This window comes from Papilio xuthus, unplaced genomic scaffold (assembly GCF_000836235.2).
Source record: "Papilio xuthus unplaced genomic scaffold, Pxut_1.1 DF825783.1, whole genome shotgun sequence".
NCBI classification, from domain to species: domain Eukaryota; kingdom Metazoa; phylum Arthropoda; class Insecta; order Lepidoptera; family Papilionidae; genus Papilio; species Papilio xuthus.
In genome coordinates this window covers 3,076,801-3,097,019 of record NW_013532866.1, presented here as the reverse complement: position 1 = coordinate 3,097,019, position 20,219 = coordinate 3,076,801, and the positions used below count along the sequence as shown (strand labels likewise).

At 32.0% G+C, this 20,219-nt stretch overlaps 2 protein-coding genes across 3 annotated transcripts; both read right to left on the bottom strand.

Annotated features, from left to right (window-relative positions):
* Window positions 1-648: 648 nt before the first annotated feature.
* Window positions 649-10,366, bottom strand: tsr (Cofilin/actin-depolymerizing factor homolog tsr). Its single transcript, NM_001312556.1, is given in 4 exon segments — window positions 649-1,354; window positions 1,699-1,830; window positions 2,335-2,525; window positions 10,278-10,366. Coding segments are annotated over 4 exon segments (447 nt in total). The 5' UTR covers window positions 10,281-10,366; the 3' UTR covers window positions 649-1,233.
* Window positions 10,367-11,508: 1,142 nt separating this feature from the next.
* Window positions 11,509-20,210, bottom strand: LOC106125758 (uncharacterized). 2 transcript variants are annotated; one of them, XM_013323079.1, is made up of 11 exons: window positions 20,097-20,210; window positions 19,496-19,731; window positions 17,581-18,889; window positions 17,039-17,220; window positions 16,743-16,949; window positions 14,768-15,976; window positions 14,086-14,403; window positions 13,376-13,720; window positions 12,752-12,939; window positions 12,318-12,443; window positions 11,509-11,866 (listed from the first exon to the last, which is right to left on the bottom strand). In XM_013323079.1, exons 1-11 carry the CDS (start codon window positions 20,134-20,136, stop codon window positions 11,593-11,595), a joined length of 4,434 nt encoding a protein of 1,477 aa, XP_013178533.1. In that variant the 5' UTR covers window positions 20,137-20,210; the 3' UTR covers window positions 11,509-11,592. The 2 variants fall into 2 exon arrangements, with proteins under 2 accessions (XP_013178533.1, XP_013178534.1); XM_013323080.1 differs by lacking the exons at window positions 11,509-11,866; window positions 12,318-12,443 and having other exon boundaries at window positions 12,824-12,941; window positions 13,377-13,720.
* Window positions 20,211-20,219: the final 9 nt, after the last annotated feature.

Sequence of the window (20,219 nt, the reverse complement as noted above, 5' to 3'; positions counted from 1 at the left end):
GCTTTCTGTCCTATCGCCTAAATAAAAAGTAGTTTACAAATGTAATTAAGGAAAATTGAAGTCAAACATGATTTATCCTTATATACTTACCATGTTTTATTTAATCAGCTGGCTGATAATTGTGAATATGATTCTTATATCTTTGTAAATTATTATCTTCTGCGTTGTCCCATTATATTACCGACGTTAAAAATGTAGTTAGGTTACTTTCATGCAATCGATTATGGACTTCGTTTATATTGAACGAAAACAATTTGTTTCTTATCATGGCTATAATTATGAGAAATTTATCTCATCTTGTAATTATGCAAAGTTATGAGGGAAAAAGCATAAGATAAGATTCTATAGTTTACTACCAAAGAGGGATAAACTTTATTTGAATGATGTGGAATGTACCAGAGTCCTTAGGACTCTAAAGATGGACTCTTCTGGATGGTTCTTCTTATCCTATGATCAATTTTCTACAATAATTTACATTTATAAACTTATCGATATTATAAAATAACTATGTTAGTTTTGTGTGACAAATGTAATGTCAATAAAGTTTAATAAATGTTAAAGTTCTGTTATTTTATTTTTTACTCCTTACTTTGTTTGTCTTGTCACTCCTTAATTTGTCTAAAGGAAGAAATAAAACGACTTATATTCACTTATATCGAGTGTATTTCTGGATAAATTGGTTACAAAATACTTGTCCGCCCGCGCAGAGACGAGGCGGGGCTTAAGCTTACGACGTTAGCGAATCTCAAACAAAAGAATTAGGCGATCTTATAAAAAAATCGTACCCAAGTATTTACTTTACATTCTAATCAGTATAAAAGGCCCTACCGGTTTTTGATCATAGAAATAACAAAATTCGACTTCCATCAGCATTTTATTTAGTTTGAGCTTAACTTATTCTTTACTTTATAGGAAAAATATATATAATAATTAGTATAATTTAAATTATTACATAAAGATTCCTTAATCGCTATATAATTTTAAGAGCAGCGCCGCCGCCGCATTGACATCAGAAAGCTAATTGAAATAATATAATAGAAAGAAATCCAAGAGAGCGCGTTGCGGGAGCGGGTTGTGACACGTGCGACGTGGGCCACCGCTGGTGCGAGAATGACTCGTGTTGCGGGTTGTGGCCGCTAGAGGGGTGTGTACCGCATGGGGGCTTACACCGCACACGCCACGGCTCCCGCGGTCCGCGGCAACTCGGTAATGGCGGTAGGTTAAATGCTTGGTTTATTGGCGGTCAGTGGCGCGCAATTTCTCTTCTACGGCCTCCTGCGAAGCCTCAGAGAGATCGGTCGCCTGGATGCACTTCTGTACGCCGACAAGCGATTTCTTCAGCGCGTCGAAGGAGCTGTGTAAAAAACAAGATTAATTATGCAGTTTACTGTATTATTGTTATGGTAATTTTGAACATCTTTCCTATTGTTCCAATTGGTATATATTATGTGTGATATAGGTTTTAAACAACCAATATTCTAGTGCATTTAGTTTTGTAGCAACAAGAATTTGTTGGTACCAACTAATAAACCACGTTTATTTGCGAGGTGGCCTCGTAAAATGTTTATAGTTACGTCAAACGTGAATTTATTGTATGCCGGTCTATTATTAGTAAAGCAATAATGACATACAAAATTCAGAGATAAAGTCAAGCTAAATTGATTTTTAAGGATGTGATGGATTGAATATCCTATGTACCTGGAGTACAACATCTTCTTCTTGACCTTGGCGGTATCAGGGCACCACGACATGAGGAAAAGCTTCTGTTTCTTGCTGGCCTCTGATGTGCCCTGACATTGGTGCGTGTACTCAAAGTCGAATAGTCCATATCTGTAACGTGAAATATTAAAGCATTGAAATAATGTAGTGGTGATTATGCTTATATTACTCTAGTTTTCCTCAATATTGGTAATAAAACAAGAATATGAATAATGTTTACTTTGTATAGTATAACTACAATAAAACTAACTATAAAATGTTCAAATAAATTAATATTCACGTGTTCCGTCTTGTCAATGTCACAAACCACTTAACATCCTTTGATATAACTTTCATAAGATTTTCTAGGGACCCGAAAGGTTAGTTTCTTAAATATTTTATGAAATCGTAAAGTTGTTATAACTATTTCAAGTGAAACATTTTTACGTATTTCATTTATAAATGTGAAAGTTATTGTATTGGCAGTGTTTTTTATTTATTTCAGACATATAGTCCATAAAAACCAGAGTAAAAGAAAACATTACGACACATATAGACGTGTCCTAAAAACAAAAAATTTGCTTTAAAGTGTGTCGTTATCTATAAATCTCGTGTTTATTATGCAATGTTACCAACCTGCACTCCCCGGTGCCACCCTTCTGCAAGTCCTCGAGGAACTGGTCGTACTCCGCATTACGCTCGCCTATCGTTTCCACGTCGATCTGTTTCTCATCGCGGATGAAGAACACCACATAGCGGTGTTTCTTGTCCTTCTTTATCTCCTCGTACGTCGTCTTGCAAGCGTCCGATACTGTCACACCAGACGCCTACGATTCAAAATATATTTAGTTGTAGGAGGAAGAAAAATATATAATACTGGTTGTTAAAGACATTCAGTGCCACCAAATCGCCCTGCAAGTTCACACTGTAGGAGTAATAGTAATAATTCGAGAAGATAGTAGTCGGTTCGAACAGTAAAATACTAAGATTTTGCAGAAAACAGACGCCAAGTGGAGTATTTTGCATGTCGTGTTATGACGTGCGGAAGGTACAATTCTAGTTTTTATCACCTACTCAAATTTTTCCAACAAAGAAAACATGGGAAGGACATATGAATTGGATAGGATTTGTGGCCATATGATCGGCCTTTTTCTCGTTAGCTGGTTTCTAGTACAAAAAGAATCTAATGTGTTAAATAAACGTCTACTTTTCAAATGTCACCTTTTTTTATAACAGAAGATGGCAAATGAGCAGCGGGAACACCGAGGTGTTCAACGACGCCCATGGACATCAGCAATACCAGAGGAACCGCAGATGCGTTGCCTTTTCATCAATTTGACTCGTTATGTGGGTAGATTAAAAAAAATCTCCCACATACATCTAATAAGTGTATAATTTCAAATTTAGAACACATTTTCGTGTATACGGCCAGTTCTAAATACGAATCGGTCATGTAATACGCAGCTGCCGTCACGCTTTACTCTATTTCCGAACGTTCGCTTTTGTTGCCGAACTTTATAACAAAATGGCATCACTTTCTAGTATTATTCCAATTGTTTGATGCTGTTTAGAAAGGCGAATGACATTTTTTGCGGACAAAAAATGGCCTTTGTTACTCCAAATATTACGTCTACGATATAAATCGTAAGTTATATTGAAACCGACACCCCTAATTTGACTAATCTATTTTTCAAGTTTTTTTTTTAATAATAGAGATTTGGAATAAAATCTCCTAAGTTTGCATCCGACTAGGACTTTACGTATATTAAAGCGGAAGAAGAATAAAAATCTTATCTTCTAGATCTCAAAGTTGAATGAACTTTTAAATTAATCAAATAAACAAATCATAAGAATGTAAACATTCAATTTATCTGTTTTATTTACAAACTCACTATAATCGTGAAATAAGTTTTAGTTATTATCGCATTTATATACCAAATTCTATGTTTCGGAATAAATATTTAGTACCTAGTTAATTTAAAACCTCATTATAAACTAGCATATCCACTAGCGTATCATCTTTAAGAAATAAGTAAGTAAAGTCCCGACTGCCAGCGAATCGTACTAATATTATAAATGCAAATGTTTGGATGTTTAAAGGTATCTCCAAAACTGCTGCATAGATATCGCGGAAATTTAACATAGATGTAGAACATAACCTGGAAGAACACATAGGCTACTAAGTTTTTTTTAATTCCACGCGGACGGAGTCGCGGGTGACAGTTACTTTTAATATATTTAACAGATAAGCAGTTCTCCCATCCATTATATTCCGACGTTCAATCAAAACGTTAAACAATCGTTGGTTTAAGATAAACTACAATTGGTACATCAAACAAACTACATTGAATCGTCTATTGTTAGTGTCTCCCGCGACGACAAACTGAAATAGACTTGGAAACATTGGCATCTAAATATCATTTAAAACACGTGTGAATGCAACATAAGGGCCCTTTTCCTATAGCTGTTGTCTAAAATATTGTATCTTATGTGGAAAATATTTAAGTAAAGTCAGCTGCATACTAGCTGTAGCTCACAACTCCGTCCGCACGGTATTAAAAAAATATTTACTAGCCTATATGAACTTCCAAACTATGTTCTACATCTATATCAAATTTCAGCGAGATCCAAGCAGCTGCTCTGGAGTTATTTTCTAAGAAACATCCATTCAAACATTCGCATTTATAATATTAGTAAGATATGGTTTCTTGTAAACTACTGTCAAGTATTTAATATTCCGTTTTATTCAATAATATTCGACAGTATAACAGATAAATTCGAATCGAATACATACTGCAAAAATATATCAATATGAAAATAGAGACTGAATGTGCAATCGCGAGTCACGTATCCGAACTTTTTGTTACATGAAAGAGATGAAAAGATATCGAGCCGAGCTAGAAAGAGAGCGATGTAAAAAAATCATTAATGCAATAGTATCGCGGTTTGGTTTTTTTAAATAACAGAAGGAGGCAAACGAGCAGCGGGAACACTGAGGTGTTCAACGACGCCCATGGACATCAGCGATACCAGAGGAACCGCAGATGCGTTGCCGGCCTTTGAGATGGTGATAGGCTCTTTTGTTTATCAAACGTATTAATTATCAAAATAAATGAAAAACATTGTAAATAGATTACGTCAGTACTTTAAAATAATTTCATCAATCCTATTTACGTCATCGTAAATTTCCAATCAAATTTTTTTTGAAACGCGTAGACTACGTAAAATGTGTGGGTGTTACGCTTGGCGACTTCTATTCACCACGGTATTTATGCGACTAAAATATATCTAATACTTTGAAAATCTCCAGGACGCAGATTTTCAAAGCAAGGATCTCGATTAAATTTGGGTATAGATGCAGAACAAAGTGTGGAAAAAGACATATGCGTTTACTAAAATAGAAAAAATTGTAGCCTAAGACATTAAGTTAAATATAAAATTATGTGCCCTTTAACAGGATTAAAGGAACTATTCTGAAAGGGCACGTAAATATATCGAACGATAAAATTTCGTAATGAATTCGCTCGCTCACCAAGCTTGCTCAATATAAATTCGTGCAGACCAAACTCGAAGCGAGTTCTTGTAATTCTTGTATTACTTTATCGAACAGGTATCGGAATTTATTACCCTCGAGAGTTATGCTATCTCGAGTACTTTGTAACGGTTAACAATCTATTTGTCGAATCAATTCTAATTGTAACTTTAGTATATTAATTACAATACTAACTACTTGATATATATGGTAGACTAGCTTTCGCCCGCGGCTCTGTTAAAAAAGCTAAATCAATGTGTATTTTCACACAATGTTTTACATCTATGCCAATGAATTTCATAAAGATCCGTTGAGCCATTCCAGAGACACCTTCTAAAAAACCCATCTATCTAAACATTCGCATTTATAATGTTATAAAGATATATTCTTTGGTAAGTTTACTAATTGCATTGCAAACAATTTATAAAACTTTCTATATGAGATTTATTATTAATATATTTTTACTACAGTAATATATCGGGTGTTTGTATTATTTATCACATCAAGCTTTCAAAGTCGATGGAAATGACAAATTATATTCATACATTTCACTGACAGTCAAAGTTATTTTCTATGGATTTATTTTGCAGCAATCGATTATTTAAATTAATACATCATGTATTCTCTTAAATAAGTCTGTGCATTATAAAGATAACTTTATTTAGATAGGTTTTTAAACTATAGGTTTTTCGACTATAAATTGGTGTAGGATTGCAAAGATCTATAGACAGGATTCATTTTTCACGGTACATAAATTTCTTTAACCTGAACTTTTGATATGGTTCATTGATTTATATTGAACAAGTGCTTGTCTACTAAGATCGAGTCATATTGATCGCTTCATAATAAACCGTGTAGTGTAAAAACAATATCAATTATTACAGTTTTCCTAATAGTCCCTAATAAATTGGTTAATTTAGGTACAGTCATCTACATTCGCGGTGATCATTAAAAAAAATGTTTTGCATCTCGAAATTAACAGACTTCGTGTTTTATATTTGATATCCCAGACTACATTACAGCACAGAATACATTCCTATTACATTTACTGGAAGACGTTGAAATGGTTATCGATTTAAAGGTGAAACACCGCGTAATAACCTCACTGTACTTTACCTTGACGTAGTCATTTACTTTTGGATTATAAATTTTCTTCGGCTTAGATAAATAATTACTAATAATGTTATTAAATACAATGTATATTGTCGCTCTAGTGACTACCAAGGTTGGTTTCTGTATCGTATAACGTTCATTCGAATGACATGTTTTTGCTGTAATCCGCTTTTTTTGTAATCTTTATAAATAGAAACTACGAGATGAATTATTAAATTAGATTAGACGTGAGAAAATGGTCTTCCTTCCAGTCCCTGATAAAAATAAAAGATACAATGTTTATTGTGACGTGGTTTTAGAAACTATTGATTGCTATTGCCACTTAAGAGTTGTTAATTTGTTAATGAGGGAGACCCTTAGTGTTTACTTGTAAGAAATCAACACTAAGCGACTGCTTAGATAAAAATGAATATAAATGTGGCAGCGAGTCATAAAAATACTAACAAATCTATACTTTTTTATGTTGGTTTTAATTATCCTGCACCCCAAAACAGTTGTTTTTTTTTCTTTTTAGAATGTACTCCAGGAAAATACACGATCTAAATTAAACCAGAGATCCGCAATGATAATAGAATCTTGTATGCGCCCCGGGGTGTACTAAAGGGGGTAAAACCTCCCTTTGTGTATATACCTTTGCGGTTTAATTGGGGTGGGACGAAACAATGGTATAACAAGAGGGGTGTAACCTAAACAAGTCAAACTATACTATTAATATATTTTTAAGTAATGTAACACGTGAATAACGAAATCTTTAAAAATAAATGTGTACAGAAAGTTAAAAAATTTCACTACCTACATGACATTATTGTTATTAGATTACTAGCTGTTGCCCGTGACTTCGTTCGTGTAGACTAAAAAACATAGTAGCCGATGCGATATTTCAAATTACAATCCGACTAAATTTCATCTAGTTACATTATATGAGATTTGAATTAAATCTCTATATCCTAACGTTCCAAAAGCACTTACAAGACCGGTGTGACGCGACAAAATCGATAATGCGCAAGCATTGCGGGCAAGTATTAAGCGTAAAGATATAAAATCATTGGGTTATACTAATCCGGTATCAAATGTTTTTCAGAAGTATATTATCCAAACTAAAGGGCTAGTTATTTTGTTTACTATCAGTTTTTTTCTTTACATTTGAAAATGTAATTTCAATTTTTAAGCTATTTAACTGTATATATAGATTTTTGATGAAAACAAGGTTGGTTTCAATGAGTGACTTTCATAATTTTAATTATTCTATCAACTGGGCCAGCGTGGTTAACTTTGGCCTCGACATCCGTCTCCGTTAGGGTAGGCTCCGAGACCTTCAGTGGGGATGTATGTCGCTATCATCTCCGTTGCTTTACGTCATATTTTGGACTAAAGAGAGTTTGTAAGATATATGATTGTAACTATAACTTTCCTAACCTCAGTAGCTGATAACTCATTGATTACACAAGTAAATACATATCCAAATAAAAATAATAACCGCAATAAAAATAGAAAACAAAAGACGAACGAGCGGAAAAGAAGGTGATCGACCTTACGGACGTAGACACGTCATTATCTTACGACGGTGAGTCAGGTAATGAGAAATAATGAAGGCTTGAATAATAAGTCATCAAATCGTTCCAAGAAAAATGCTACAGATCATTTCAATGTGGCCATCAAAAGGTGGAAGCGTGAAAAAGGTTAAACATTTACTTTGAATATATTAGTTGACTAGCTGTCTCCCACAACTCCGTCTGTACGGAATTTAAAAAAAAATAATAAGTAGGGTATGTTTTCTTCGAGACGATGTTTCATACCAGATTTCGTAGAGATCCGTTAAGCCGTTTCAGAGATACATTCAAACAAACATCCATCCATTCATCGCATTTATAATATTAGTAAGATAAATCTCAGACAATCAATTGATTTTTTTTAACTTATTACATGCCAGTACGCGATGACATAAAAAGTAATAAAAAAAAACTATACGGGCCAGTCGGCCGTGTATGACTCATACTGATAATCAGCTGTAAACTTGACCTTTAAACTGTATAGCAGTAAAGTTCAAAATCATTTCGACATTTACCACCTTTTGCAATTCGGTGGCAATGATTCACGAGTATAAATTATTTGTTTCCTACAACAATCAATGTGACAAACATTTAAACCGTTTATCCCCATTCTATCAATTTTACGATATTACAAAACAAAACAAACATAAATCAGTTTCATTGCATTCTGTTAGAAAAATCAGATATAATAGTATATTTTGGTCAGCTGTTTAGTAGTGGAACTCAACGGTAAAATAAGAGCTGTTATTTTGAATCTAAAAGAAAGGATAATTAATAAAGATATACCAAACTGAATCTGAATTATCTCTCTAGGAATGAATATGAATCTATTCATATTTTAAATTGCTGTAGATCACTTATTTCAATAGAACTAAAATACACACAAATAAACAAAGATTTGTTAAAAACAACCACAGAATGACAGAAACAAAAATATAACCTTTTTTACAGTAATAAAATAAAACTTGTTAAAAATCATTGTTTTGATAGTAATCTGTAGATTTAAAAATATTGGATCTTTCATGTATGTAATATCTAAAAATATGTGCAACGTAATTCCAGCTTTATTATATTTATGTGTTGGCACAGAGTGCAGAATGTTTCTCTACAAATTTAACTAGTATTAAAATATATAACATTGAAAACCTCAATCAAATAGACATTTTGACATTTTTTACTTAGATATGTTTAAGAACATCATAGACAAGGAAAAATATCAGAGGTAGGGATGTACCAAATCAGCAAAATCTTTGAAAGCCTTTGGATCATGGACTTGATTTTTGTTTGAAAACTTTTTTTTTATAAATTGATAAATTTTATACTTTCCTTTGCAAATACTTTTAATTATTATATTTGTTAGTATGTAACATATTCAAATATCTTGTAGTTTTACTAAACTAGTAAACTACCCTCCTTTAAATAAGCATCCATTTTAACAATTTAACCTAACCTTAACTATACTTTCTTAACATATTTAAGGTATAAAAGTATTTAGGACAAATATCCAATAAGAAAATACCCATATTGATTGAAACATATATGGCATATTTAATGTTTTAAATTTAATGTTTGTAAATTTATTTATGTATAAGGAAGTAAGGTCTGAATCATCAAAAGGCGTGAAAAATATGAATCACCATACATATGTAATGTTCGGAAATGATTATTACAGAACAAATAAGGTACTAATCGAACTGCAAAGCGACTTATTCAAGTAAGATAAGAATCGATAATTCATACGCGTACTGTAGACTGTATAACCTTGACATTGATGGGAGTGATGTCTAGAAAGTTTTCATTACGGGGCGCGCCCACCACCGTACGATGTCTATAAGCACCCTAAAATAGACATGAAATGGATGTGACAGGCAACTGCCGCAGCTATACCATATATGGGCAAACGACATACGATTGCGCGGCGGTGCATTGCCACCAAAGTTCGATGCCCCCCAACAAAACGGCCGACAGATAAATCATCTAACATATAGTACGTATTTCGATCAGAAAAATGACGCTCTTACAAACCGGCGCGCCTTTTCGTCATAAAAGGTGTCGCGGGATAGTAACCTTTTTAACAAGCGTGAAATTTAACACCGAAACACCCACTAATCTATCTAGACTGAAACACTACGCCTACATTCGTTGAATTAAAGCTTAGTTCCGCAAAATCACTACTACACGTGGCATAAAATCACTGAACAGTGACAACTATTTTTATGAAAAGGCGTGCGAACTCTGCAAAGGGTTGTGCGAAATATGGCGGCACCGGTCTAATGAGAATGTATTACAATGTAAATTCAGTACAACAATTTAACAACACATCAAGATTAAGTAGAGCACAACACGGTTAAACCACACAGAAATTATTTTTTTTGTTCACTTACCATTTTTTGATGTTATAACACGTAAAATTCCACTACTAACTTCACCGAGTCCACAACGGCGACCGGAACGACACTGAATATTTAAGAGTTGGCTATACGTTATTGTGCGGCGACCAATGAGCGCATGTGTCAAAATTGTTACTATGAGTCAACACACTAATTTAATTACAATTTTTAATTATTATTGACCAAATAAATTCAAGACCTTAAAATTTCTCAACACTAAAAATAATAACTTATTAGTAAAATTGTTTATTTACAAAATTTCAATTAGAAATATTTATTGTTTATAAATGTGACACAAGGCGACAACCTAAACGACTGTAGTCTGTTGCTCTATGCTCTGTCAATGTACGAGTTATTGTTAACCTTTTTTATATAAAGCCGCTTTCGCTTCGATAAGATAAGATAAATTAAAAATATCAACCGTTTCAACAAAGTGTACAGTAGATTTGGAGACTTCCACACGTATGATTAGCACTCGAAAAGTGACTCACTGATGACGATCAAATTTTGTCCAATCCACATTCAGTATTCAATAAATGCCCATATATGGGCAGATGCAGAGTGCCTCAACGTCGTATGTTGATTTGAATTTTGGCGCCTTCTGATAAAAATGTTTTGTTTGCAAAATACGAGCTTTTATTTTATTGTATGGACATGGAATAATATGTTAAAACTAATACCCTCATAATTATTACTCAATTGTAACGAATAAAAGCAAATAAATTAAATTATTTGCAAGAATATCTTGTGTTTATATGAAATATAAATAGTGAGTCGTTTTTGAAGTGTTTTTATTGCTACTTACCCTATCCCAACATTAATTTGCGGGGCATATGAACTTTCAAGCATAATATTAGAAAAATCACGTTTCTGAATAATGAATGCGCTAATTATAATAAAAGTTATTTGGGCAAATAAACGTCATTTATATTTTATTTATTTATTTTATAATGTCATATTTACATTATTACGATAGCAACGTTTAGTTGCTACTATTATAGACCACTTTTGTCAATTAGAGCAAAAAAAAATCCTGCAGACTAACACTAAAACGTTCTCTTTCCTTTCCCACCCTTTTTCTTATAAGGAAAGGATGGAAAGTGGAAGTGGACTTTCCGGATGAGAGGATGCATGGAAAGGGAAAATATTTTTTCTGTGCATCCTCTCCTCCGTCGATTAAAGGTAGGCAACGCTTATGCAATTGCGTATGTCTATGGGCAACGGTCACTTCGCTATTTCAGCGATTTCAGGTGGCCGCTCGCTCGTTTGCCACCTTATGATATATAAAAAAACACTAAAAGCTGTTTTATTAAGAGTTTCCTACATATTTATGATATCTCTTATACATCGAATACATATTGGACATTGTCATTTGTCCGACGGAACCCGCCAAAGATCTTCTTAAGAACGCCATAGCGTATGTAGAATCTGAAGCCTGTATTAACAGGGCTATAGAATTTTCTAGATGTTGCCTCACTAGTTTTGGCGGGCCATTCTTTTCTATCCAAATGCAAATGTCGGCGACCGCGTAGGCCGCTATTCTGGACACATGAGCTTTTCTCTTGCATATCGATTGGGTTAATCTGAAAATTGAATAGATAACATATTAAAGTTGAACTGCAGATTTACTATGTCTATTTGACTTTATAGTTGGGCCAATGTAATGTCACATTTGACACTTTATTCTAACAATGTAATCTTGTAACAGTGGACATAGAACATATATATATATATATATTTAAATGCAAAATATGCTATACATGCATGCATAGATGTCAAATGCAGCGTATTAACCGTGGGATTCTAAGACAAAAATCTCTGTTAAAAACAATGACAGGGATGACGATATAAAGAGATTTTTGTTTTAGAAAACCTGGCTAGTTATAACATTTATATACTCTAAGGATTTATCTACTCTACTTCGTTATAAAATTTCACCATTCCTTCTCTATTTTTAGCCGACTTAAAAAAGAAGAGGGTTGTCAATTCGTCTGTATTTTTTTCTAATGTTTTATTCAACATATTTTGACATACTTCTCGATAGAATGAGCGGTTTCAGCCAATTTCTGTTCAAGGCTGCGATCTGATTGCTCCAAAGACTTCACTCTCTCGCAAAAACATTGTATCAATACTTTATAGCATTGCATGAAACATGGCCATCTGGAAATATAATGAAGAAATTAAAAAAAAGAATGTGACTGAACCCGCGAAATATTGTGACGTCATAGCTGTCAAATCAGAAAATTTGTAGGTTATATAAAACAGATTTTAAAGTACTATTTATTTTTATTCTGTATATTGTTTCACAGAATGTTATTTAAGCATTTTTTTATTTACACCGATAAAGTTGAAGGGCGAGTTTTTTTTTATTCTCATAGAGTTATTATCATAGTCCGTTTAGTTTTTATAGTAACATTTTTATTCTAATTATACGATGTTGTTTTGACTGATACAAGAAAAAGACTAACCTGTCTTCTAAAAGTTCTTCTCTTGATAGTAACAAATTATTCAACACGGTAACAGATCCCTCGTGTAATATAAAGAATGATTGCCAAGTGATTTGACACCTTGTATGTAAAGTGTTACGGCCGAGTATGTATTGAATTAAATGTTGTAATTCAAATATCATATCAATGAACTTGTAGTCTAATGTAGTCTGAAAAAAAAAACAAATAAAAATATTAGTTAGCAATGCAATGCCATTTATGAACACTTAAATATGTCGTTGTCTCTCTCTCTTTATAAGGGAATGAAAGAGATAACATGACATTGTTTTATACTATTTTTAGACATTACTAGTAAGAATCCTTTGGCGCGAATGACGCGCTTTCGTTACAAAACCTTTAATCGACGGAGGAGAGGATGCACAGAAAGAAAATATTTTCTCTTTCCATGCATCCTCTCATCCGGAAGGTCCACTTCCACTTCCCAACCCTTCCTCATAAGAAAAAGGGTGGGAAGGGAAAGAGGACTAAATTTTTTTAGATTTCTGAGTATTTATAGGTTTTAAACCTATAATTGTTACTACCTTTGTTGGAGACTTTTGATTATATCAAACCATAAAACTCTGTTAGAAAAAAATATATAGGTACCTTTTTTGCCGCCAAAATGACTTCTGAAAGCATATCCAAATCTATTCTCAACAAATTGCAAATGGCGTCGTCAATTTTGACATCTGTCAGATTAACCTCACTATCGTCGTTCATTTCAATATTATTTCTCCGATCTTGTTTGTCAATATGTACATCGCTTTCGAAATATATTTGAATCCAATGTTTTAAGTTTTTACATATTTGGTATATTTGCTTTGTTACACCAACACATTTGTTCCCAATTAGATTTGCTTTGAGACAATGTTGGAGCAAATATTTGGATGTTTGATGCGATGTTAATTGTAAATTGGTCATTGCTTCATCTTTTAAAATTAATGTGGGTTTCTGAAATTTGAAAATAAATATTTTACTTACAAATATTTATTGAGGTTTCATTGTAGTCTTAAGAAATATTTTTGAATATTCCTTATATTAGTAAATATAATTATTTTTGACTTTATTATGTATTTAAAGTGTGTTTTCATTAAATTTGGGAAGTTTAATAATTTAACTCAATCTAAAATATCTATAAAAATTTCAAGCCTAAAAATGAAATATGGCAACAAATTTTTTTAATCATGACGTCATTCGTCTACAATTAATATTGCCATGTGGAAAAATTCAATTACTTCTGTCAAATAATTGAAAAAATGTGGTTAGAATTTATAATTGTGTATGTAACATTTTATTTAAAAAAATATTAAAATTACCTTTAAATTGGCCAAATTACTTATATCACCTAAAAATTGCGTTACAAAGCAATCCACTGAAGATAATTCTGTTAAGAATTTTATATTCACCGCGATAATTTCCAATAAAAATGTATTTATTCGTTTCTTAGATGAATTATCGAATATTATTAGTAATCTATTTTTAATACTATGCCATATTAGTTTGAATAGATCGTCTTTTCTCTCAAATATCTTGTGCGATTCTAGTTTTTTTATATATCTTAGTGCAATATTCAATAATTGTATAGAAGATTCTATATGTTGGTATTTTGAATTTGGATTTTCGATAGCTTTAATCTGTAATATAGATAAAAATACACATTTATTTCACACTGTTAAGCCATACATTTATAAACGTGGGTTTCTGAGACCATAATTTGTATGTAAAATCTGTAGTCATCCATGTCTTTAACCTTTGATAAAATAAAATAAAAATTTCTTTTAAGGGGAATTTCGTCTCAGAAATCCATGGTAAGAAAAATAGCTAAAAAAGTGGATAAATAATTTGTGAAATGTGTATTCACATTATTATATAGATCTTTATAATTACTTTCAATAGTTTTAAATATGACAGTCAAATTGTGAACTTTGTCAATTTATAATTTGACTTGATATATTGTTAGATTATGAACTGTAAAATTAGATATAACTTCATACTTACAGCATTCTGAACGAAAAATTCCAATCCCGACCATAAACAATCTAATTTCTTTAATTCTTCAACATCAGTCATTTCACAATACTTTAATAATGTCAAGGAATACGCGCCAATAGCGTTCAGTGTTGCCACACCTCGATCAGAAGTTACCAAACTGTCATCAATGTTGTCAGTTTCATTAAAATTATCGATTTTGGTAAAATCTATATGCATAAAAGATTCCAGCATAGCTTGATGTAATTTCTCTTGTAAATTTGCTAAAATCGTCCTAAAAGCACTTGAAGTTATGGCTCTTTTTTCTTTAGCAATTATTGGTAGGATGATGCATTGTATTTGAAACACTGTGTTACTAAAATATTCAATAGTTTGTGTCGAATCATTTGAATATTGTTTCGATAGAAGTATTTCTACCAATTCTTTTAATATCTCACTATTCGTTTTCACTTTTTTCACTGTCAGTTCTAATATGAATTTAATAATTAACATATTGTTTGATGTTTTTAAAGATAATTTTAGTAAATTCAATATAGTACTGTCTTGGAATGAAAATACAAAATCAACGGGAAATATTTTGTATAAATCAGGGTATTTCGGACTTAATTCGTAACTTGAAAGAAGTATATTATCAATACTTCGACGTAGTTTTTTCGTTTGGCAACATTTCTTGATAGCTAGCAACACAAAAATGGCTGTCAATCTGAAATTCTCTTCTAAATTGTAAATGGGTAATTCCTTTAAACTATCAACATGTTTTATTATTGTTTCCTCTTCGTTTTCAATTATTTTAAGTTCATTGAAATATTCCTTTACATTTAAATTTTGTAAAAACGATTCAATATCGAAGCTACTTTTATTCATAGCTTTAGTGAATGTGTTGCTATTATCAAAACATTTCATTATACATTTACATGTTTCTAAAACGATTGCATTTAGTAATATTCTATTATTAGATATGGCAACATTTTTGAATATGTCACAATTGTTGCCATTTAAAAATAATTTTACCAATGATTTTGCAATTTGTTTAGCTTGAGTTATATCTAAATTGGTAAATAATTCTCTTGTTATATACGAATCTGATGTTATCACTTCTGAATATTCCGATAAATGTTTTATCACATGTGCTTTACTTATATCCGTTTCATTTTCTATTTCAGAATTTTTTAATTTCAATACTTGTGAGTACATTAATTTAACAAGAAGTAGATTATCCTGAAAAGTTTTACAAGTTACAAGTTAATTTTAATATATCTATATTTAAATAAAATAAACGTTAGTTTGTAATACATATAACATCTCTTAAATCACAGGACAGATTTTGATAAAATTTTGATTAAATGTCCTTAAACGGAGAACTTTAACAGTGGTAGAGCCCGCTTTAACATCTTCGCACAAATTGTCCAGGCTCGCCCGGTGAAATACCACGACCACACAGAAGACAGGCGTCAAGTGCGAAGCAATTCCGCGTTTCGTCTGATGAGTGTGCGTCCCAGAGGCCAATTTAGTCCTTTTTCCCTTCCCACTCTTTTTCTTATAAGGAAAGGATGGGAAGTGGACTTTCCGGATGAGAGGATGCATGGGAAGTGAAAATATTTTCTTTCTGTGCATCCTCTCCTCCGTCGTTTAAAGGTAGGCAAAGCATATCCAATTGTGTATGTCTATGGGCAACGGTTACTTCGTTACTTCAGCGATTTCAGGTGGCCGCTCGCTCGTTTGCCACCTTATGATATAAAAAAAAAACTTATACCAAAAAGCAAAAAAAGGTGTATTATTATTATTTTTTATATTATAAGGTGACAAATGAGCAAGCGGTTTGGATTCGCCAAAATAGCGAAACTACTGCTGCTCATAATCATCCACAATTGCAGATACTATGCCTAATTTTAATGGACAAAGGAGGGGATGTACTGAAAGAGAAATTCTCCCCTTCTTAGGCGTCCCCTCCTCCGTCAAGTCAATAGAAAACGTATTTTCTTACCCATATAACAGACTCATCTTCTTGTATCATTTGGGCTAATGTCATCCATTGATTTCCATTGAAACATGGCAACACAATACTGCAGTCTGTCATCTCTGTTGTGTCAATTGTTTCTTCCATTTTAATGTTGCCATATTTCAAATTTAAAAGTTTCAATTGTGAATAACTTAAGCAAAGTTTTAGAAAGGATAGTAGTAATGGTGAATTCTGTAATTATTAATTTTTTTTAAGGTTAATTAGATAAGTATATGATAAAATTTCAAGTTCATTAATTCGCGTTATAAATGTCAACTTACATAATTAAGTTTTAAGATACATTCACCGAATTTCTTTAAGCATTCTTTACCAAAAGTTTGGAAACTCGACCAAAACTCTTCGGCAATCTGTTGTGGAACAGTATGATCCGCCATTTTGCTATACTTAAAGAAAGACGACAAGATGGCGGAGAGTACTTCCGTTAATATTATTATTGATGGACCTGGAATTTGAAAGATACATGAGTCACCCTATATTAAGTATTGCGAAATAATAATAGTTAGTAGTTAATAATAATTTAGTTAGTAATATTGCATCCCGGAGGCCTAATTTAGTCGTCTTTCCCTTCCCATCCTTTTTCTTATAAAGAAAGGATGGGAAGTAAAAGTGGACTTTCCGGATGAGAGGATGCATGGGAAGGGAAAATACTTTCTTTCTGTGCATCCTCTTTTCGTCGATTACAGGTAGGCAACGCATATGCAATTGTGTATGTCTATGGGCAACGGTCACTTCGCTATTTCAGGTGGCCGCTAGCTCGTTTGCCACCTTATGATATAAAAAAATATATATGGTTTATACATACTGACAAATCCTTCTTCTAACATCATTAAGCAGTTTTCTTCCAAATCCTTTTGCAGAGATGTCAGTAATCCACTATTTTGTCTAAACATCAACTCCGAAGTCAATTTTCCATACATTTCAACACATTCTTGAGGCAAAATATCTTCTCCGGTTATAATTTTATTTTTAATCTTTTCTACATCATCTGTGGCATCTTTTAATTTTTGTCTCAATTCAAATTGTTCAACATTTAAAGCTTCTAATTTTAATTTTATATTCGGTAGAATTTTTTCAATAAATACAGTTCCACGGCTTAATTTATATAAAATTTCTATTAAACAATTAAACATTTCAATATAAGCCTCTTTGGCGTTAGAACTTTTTTTGGCCGTCATAATCGGTGGCAGAATTACATCGAGCTTTTGTTCAATCATTGACGGATCTAATTTTATTGCCGCTTTTATAATCTGTAAACTGATTTTATCTGTTTTGTGTTCCAATTTCAAACAACCGAGCATAGTTGCTTGTAAAAATGACATGAAATTCTTTTTCATTTCGACTTTATTTTTTTCACCAATCGTATAAGTTAATTTTATTGATATATCAACTTCATTTTCTAATAAAGTGATTAACATTTTAAAAAATATATTTCGTTTTATTTTATCATCATTTTCTTTGAATGTTATAGAAGGTATTATCATTTCAGGATTTAAATAATTCTGACGAATATTTAAAGAGCTAATCGCCATTATGTAAAATGCAAATAATATTTGACCTTCATTATGGTAACAAGTGACAAATGTATCAACAAAATCAATTAGGAATTTCTGGTCTTTACCCGTTCTCCCTTTAGGGAACATGAAAAAAGCACTCAGTATTTTAATCACCGACTGTACATTTTCACTTTTATCAGCAATAAAATTATCAATATTATCATTCTTAATTATATGTTGAAGAAAATTGACGAAAAATGTTTTCTTTGTGATCGGGAATAGAATATTTTGACAAACATTTAAAACTGCATTCCGATAATCTGAATCTAAATAGCTAAAAATTGTTTCTAAATTCTCTCCGTCCAAAAATTTTACTATAAACTTTAGTTTCTTCTTACATTCCTTGTAATATTTACATAAATTTGTAAACAATTTCTGAATTAAAATATTTTTGCCAACTTCGTTCCGTAAGTTTTGAAGTAAAGTGATTATTATGAATAAATAATCATCAATTTGATTTTGTAAAGATAATGATATTTTATCATTTTCTAAGAAATTTATTATAAAATGTATGTCTTCATTGTTCAATGGATTACTATGTAAATAATGTGACACCACCTGTAAAACATATATATTGTTTTGTACTAAAATCTTACTAATATTATATATGCAAATGTTTAGATGGATGTTTGTTTGAATTTATCTTCAGAATGGCTGCATAGATCTGGTATGCAAGTAGAACATAGTCTGGAAGAACACATCGATTCCCTATTAAGTTTGTTTTAATTCTGCGCAGACGGAGTCTTGAGCGACAGCTAGTATGGCATATTTGCAAGCAGACCTATAGTACCAAGGAATCTTTACATTTCAGGATTACACAAAAAATTAGTAATCTAATTAAAATATTCAATTAATATCATTTTCATTAATGCAATTTTAATCTACTTTTTTTTGAGGCAGTACGCAGCCCTTTGCCTCCGCGACAGTATATTTATAAAAAAAATTATGTAGTATGACATAATTTATATTTATTGACATAATTTATACTTAATAGCTACAAAGATAGAGGAAGACCGAAGAAAGTATGGATGTATTGTGTGAAAAAGGATATGCGTAAGAAGGGAGTAGATTCAGGTATGACGGCTGATAGAGATGAATGGAGGAGTACATACTGTGCCAACTCTCCATAGGTATAAGGGCAGGTTGATAATGAAAATAATTTACCTTAATTAATCTACATTTCAAATCATTTGTCAGTTCATCAGCAAATTGCAACCAGCTGATAACATGTCTAATATCTTTACTAGCGAGTCCATTCCTTTCTGTGATACTCTCTAACCATTCTGCTACAATTCTTTCCTTCGGTGCAGCAGGGAAATGATCTGAATGTATAACATTCTTGGCCAAGCGCAGCCTTTTGGGTAACGGAGTTGTGTCATCGTCTAGTCTACGTTTGAGTTCTGTAAAAGTGGAATGTACGTAAAATTATTTTAATATAGATTGTCTGTTGATGGGTTGTAATATTTGTTTATGATCTTACATATATTTGGGTTATATTAAATCTGTTTTAATCTGCTCAAAATTATACGTAAAAAATATTTTTAATTTAGAATGTGCTTGGTGAATTAAAACATTGTTCGAAAAAACTCCATTGCATTGTATTTAATACGTGGTATAGTAACAAACTAAAAAATGCTAATCACGGCTTTGGAAATGTTAAAATTATTTTTAAAAAGCTCACAACTAAAAAGTGAGGTTATAAAACGTGAAACTTGTTTTGGTTATTGTGGAATTGAAATAATGTATAGATATGGCATTGACTTACCGTTAAGAGGATTTGATGCCATGGTTGCGTTTAAAACCATTTTTAATTTTTCCAATAATTACGTAGAAAGCATTTATTTAACACATGTTATCGTGTTGTGTGCTTGTTTACTTCCAATTGTCA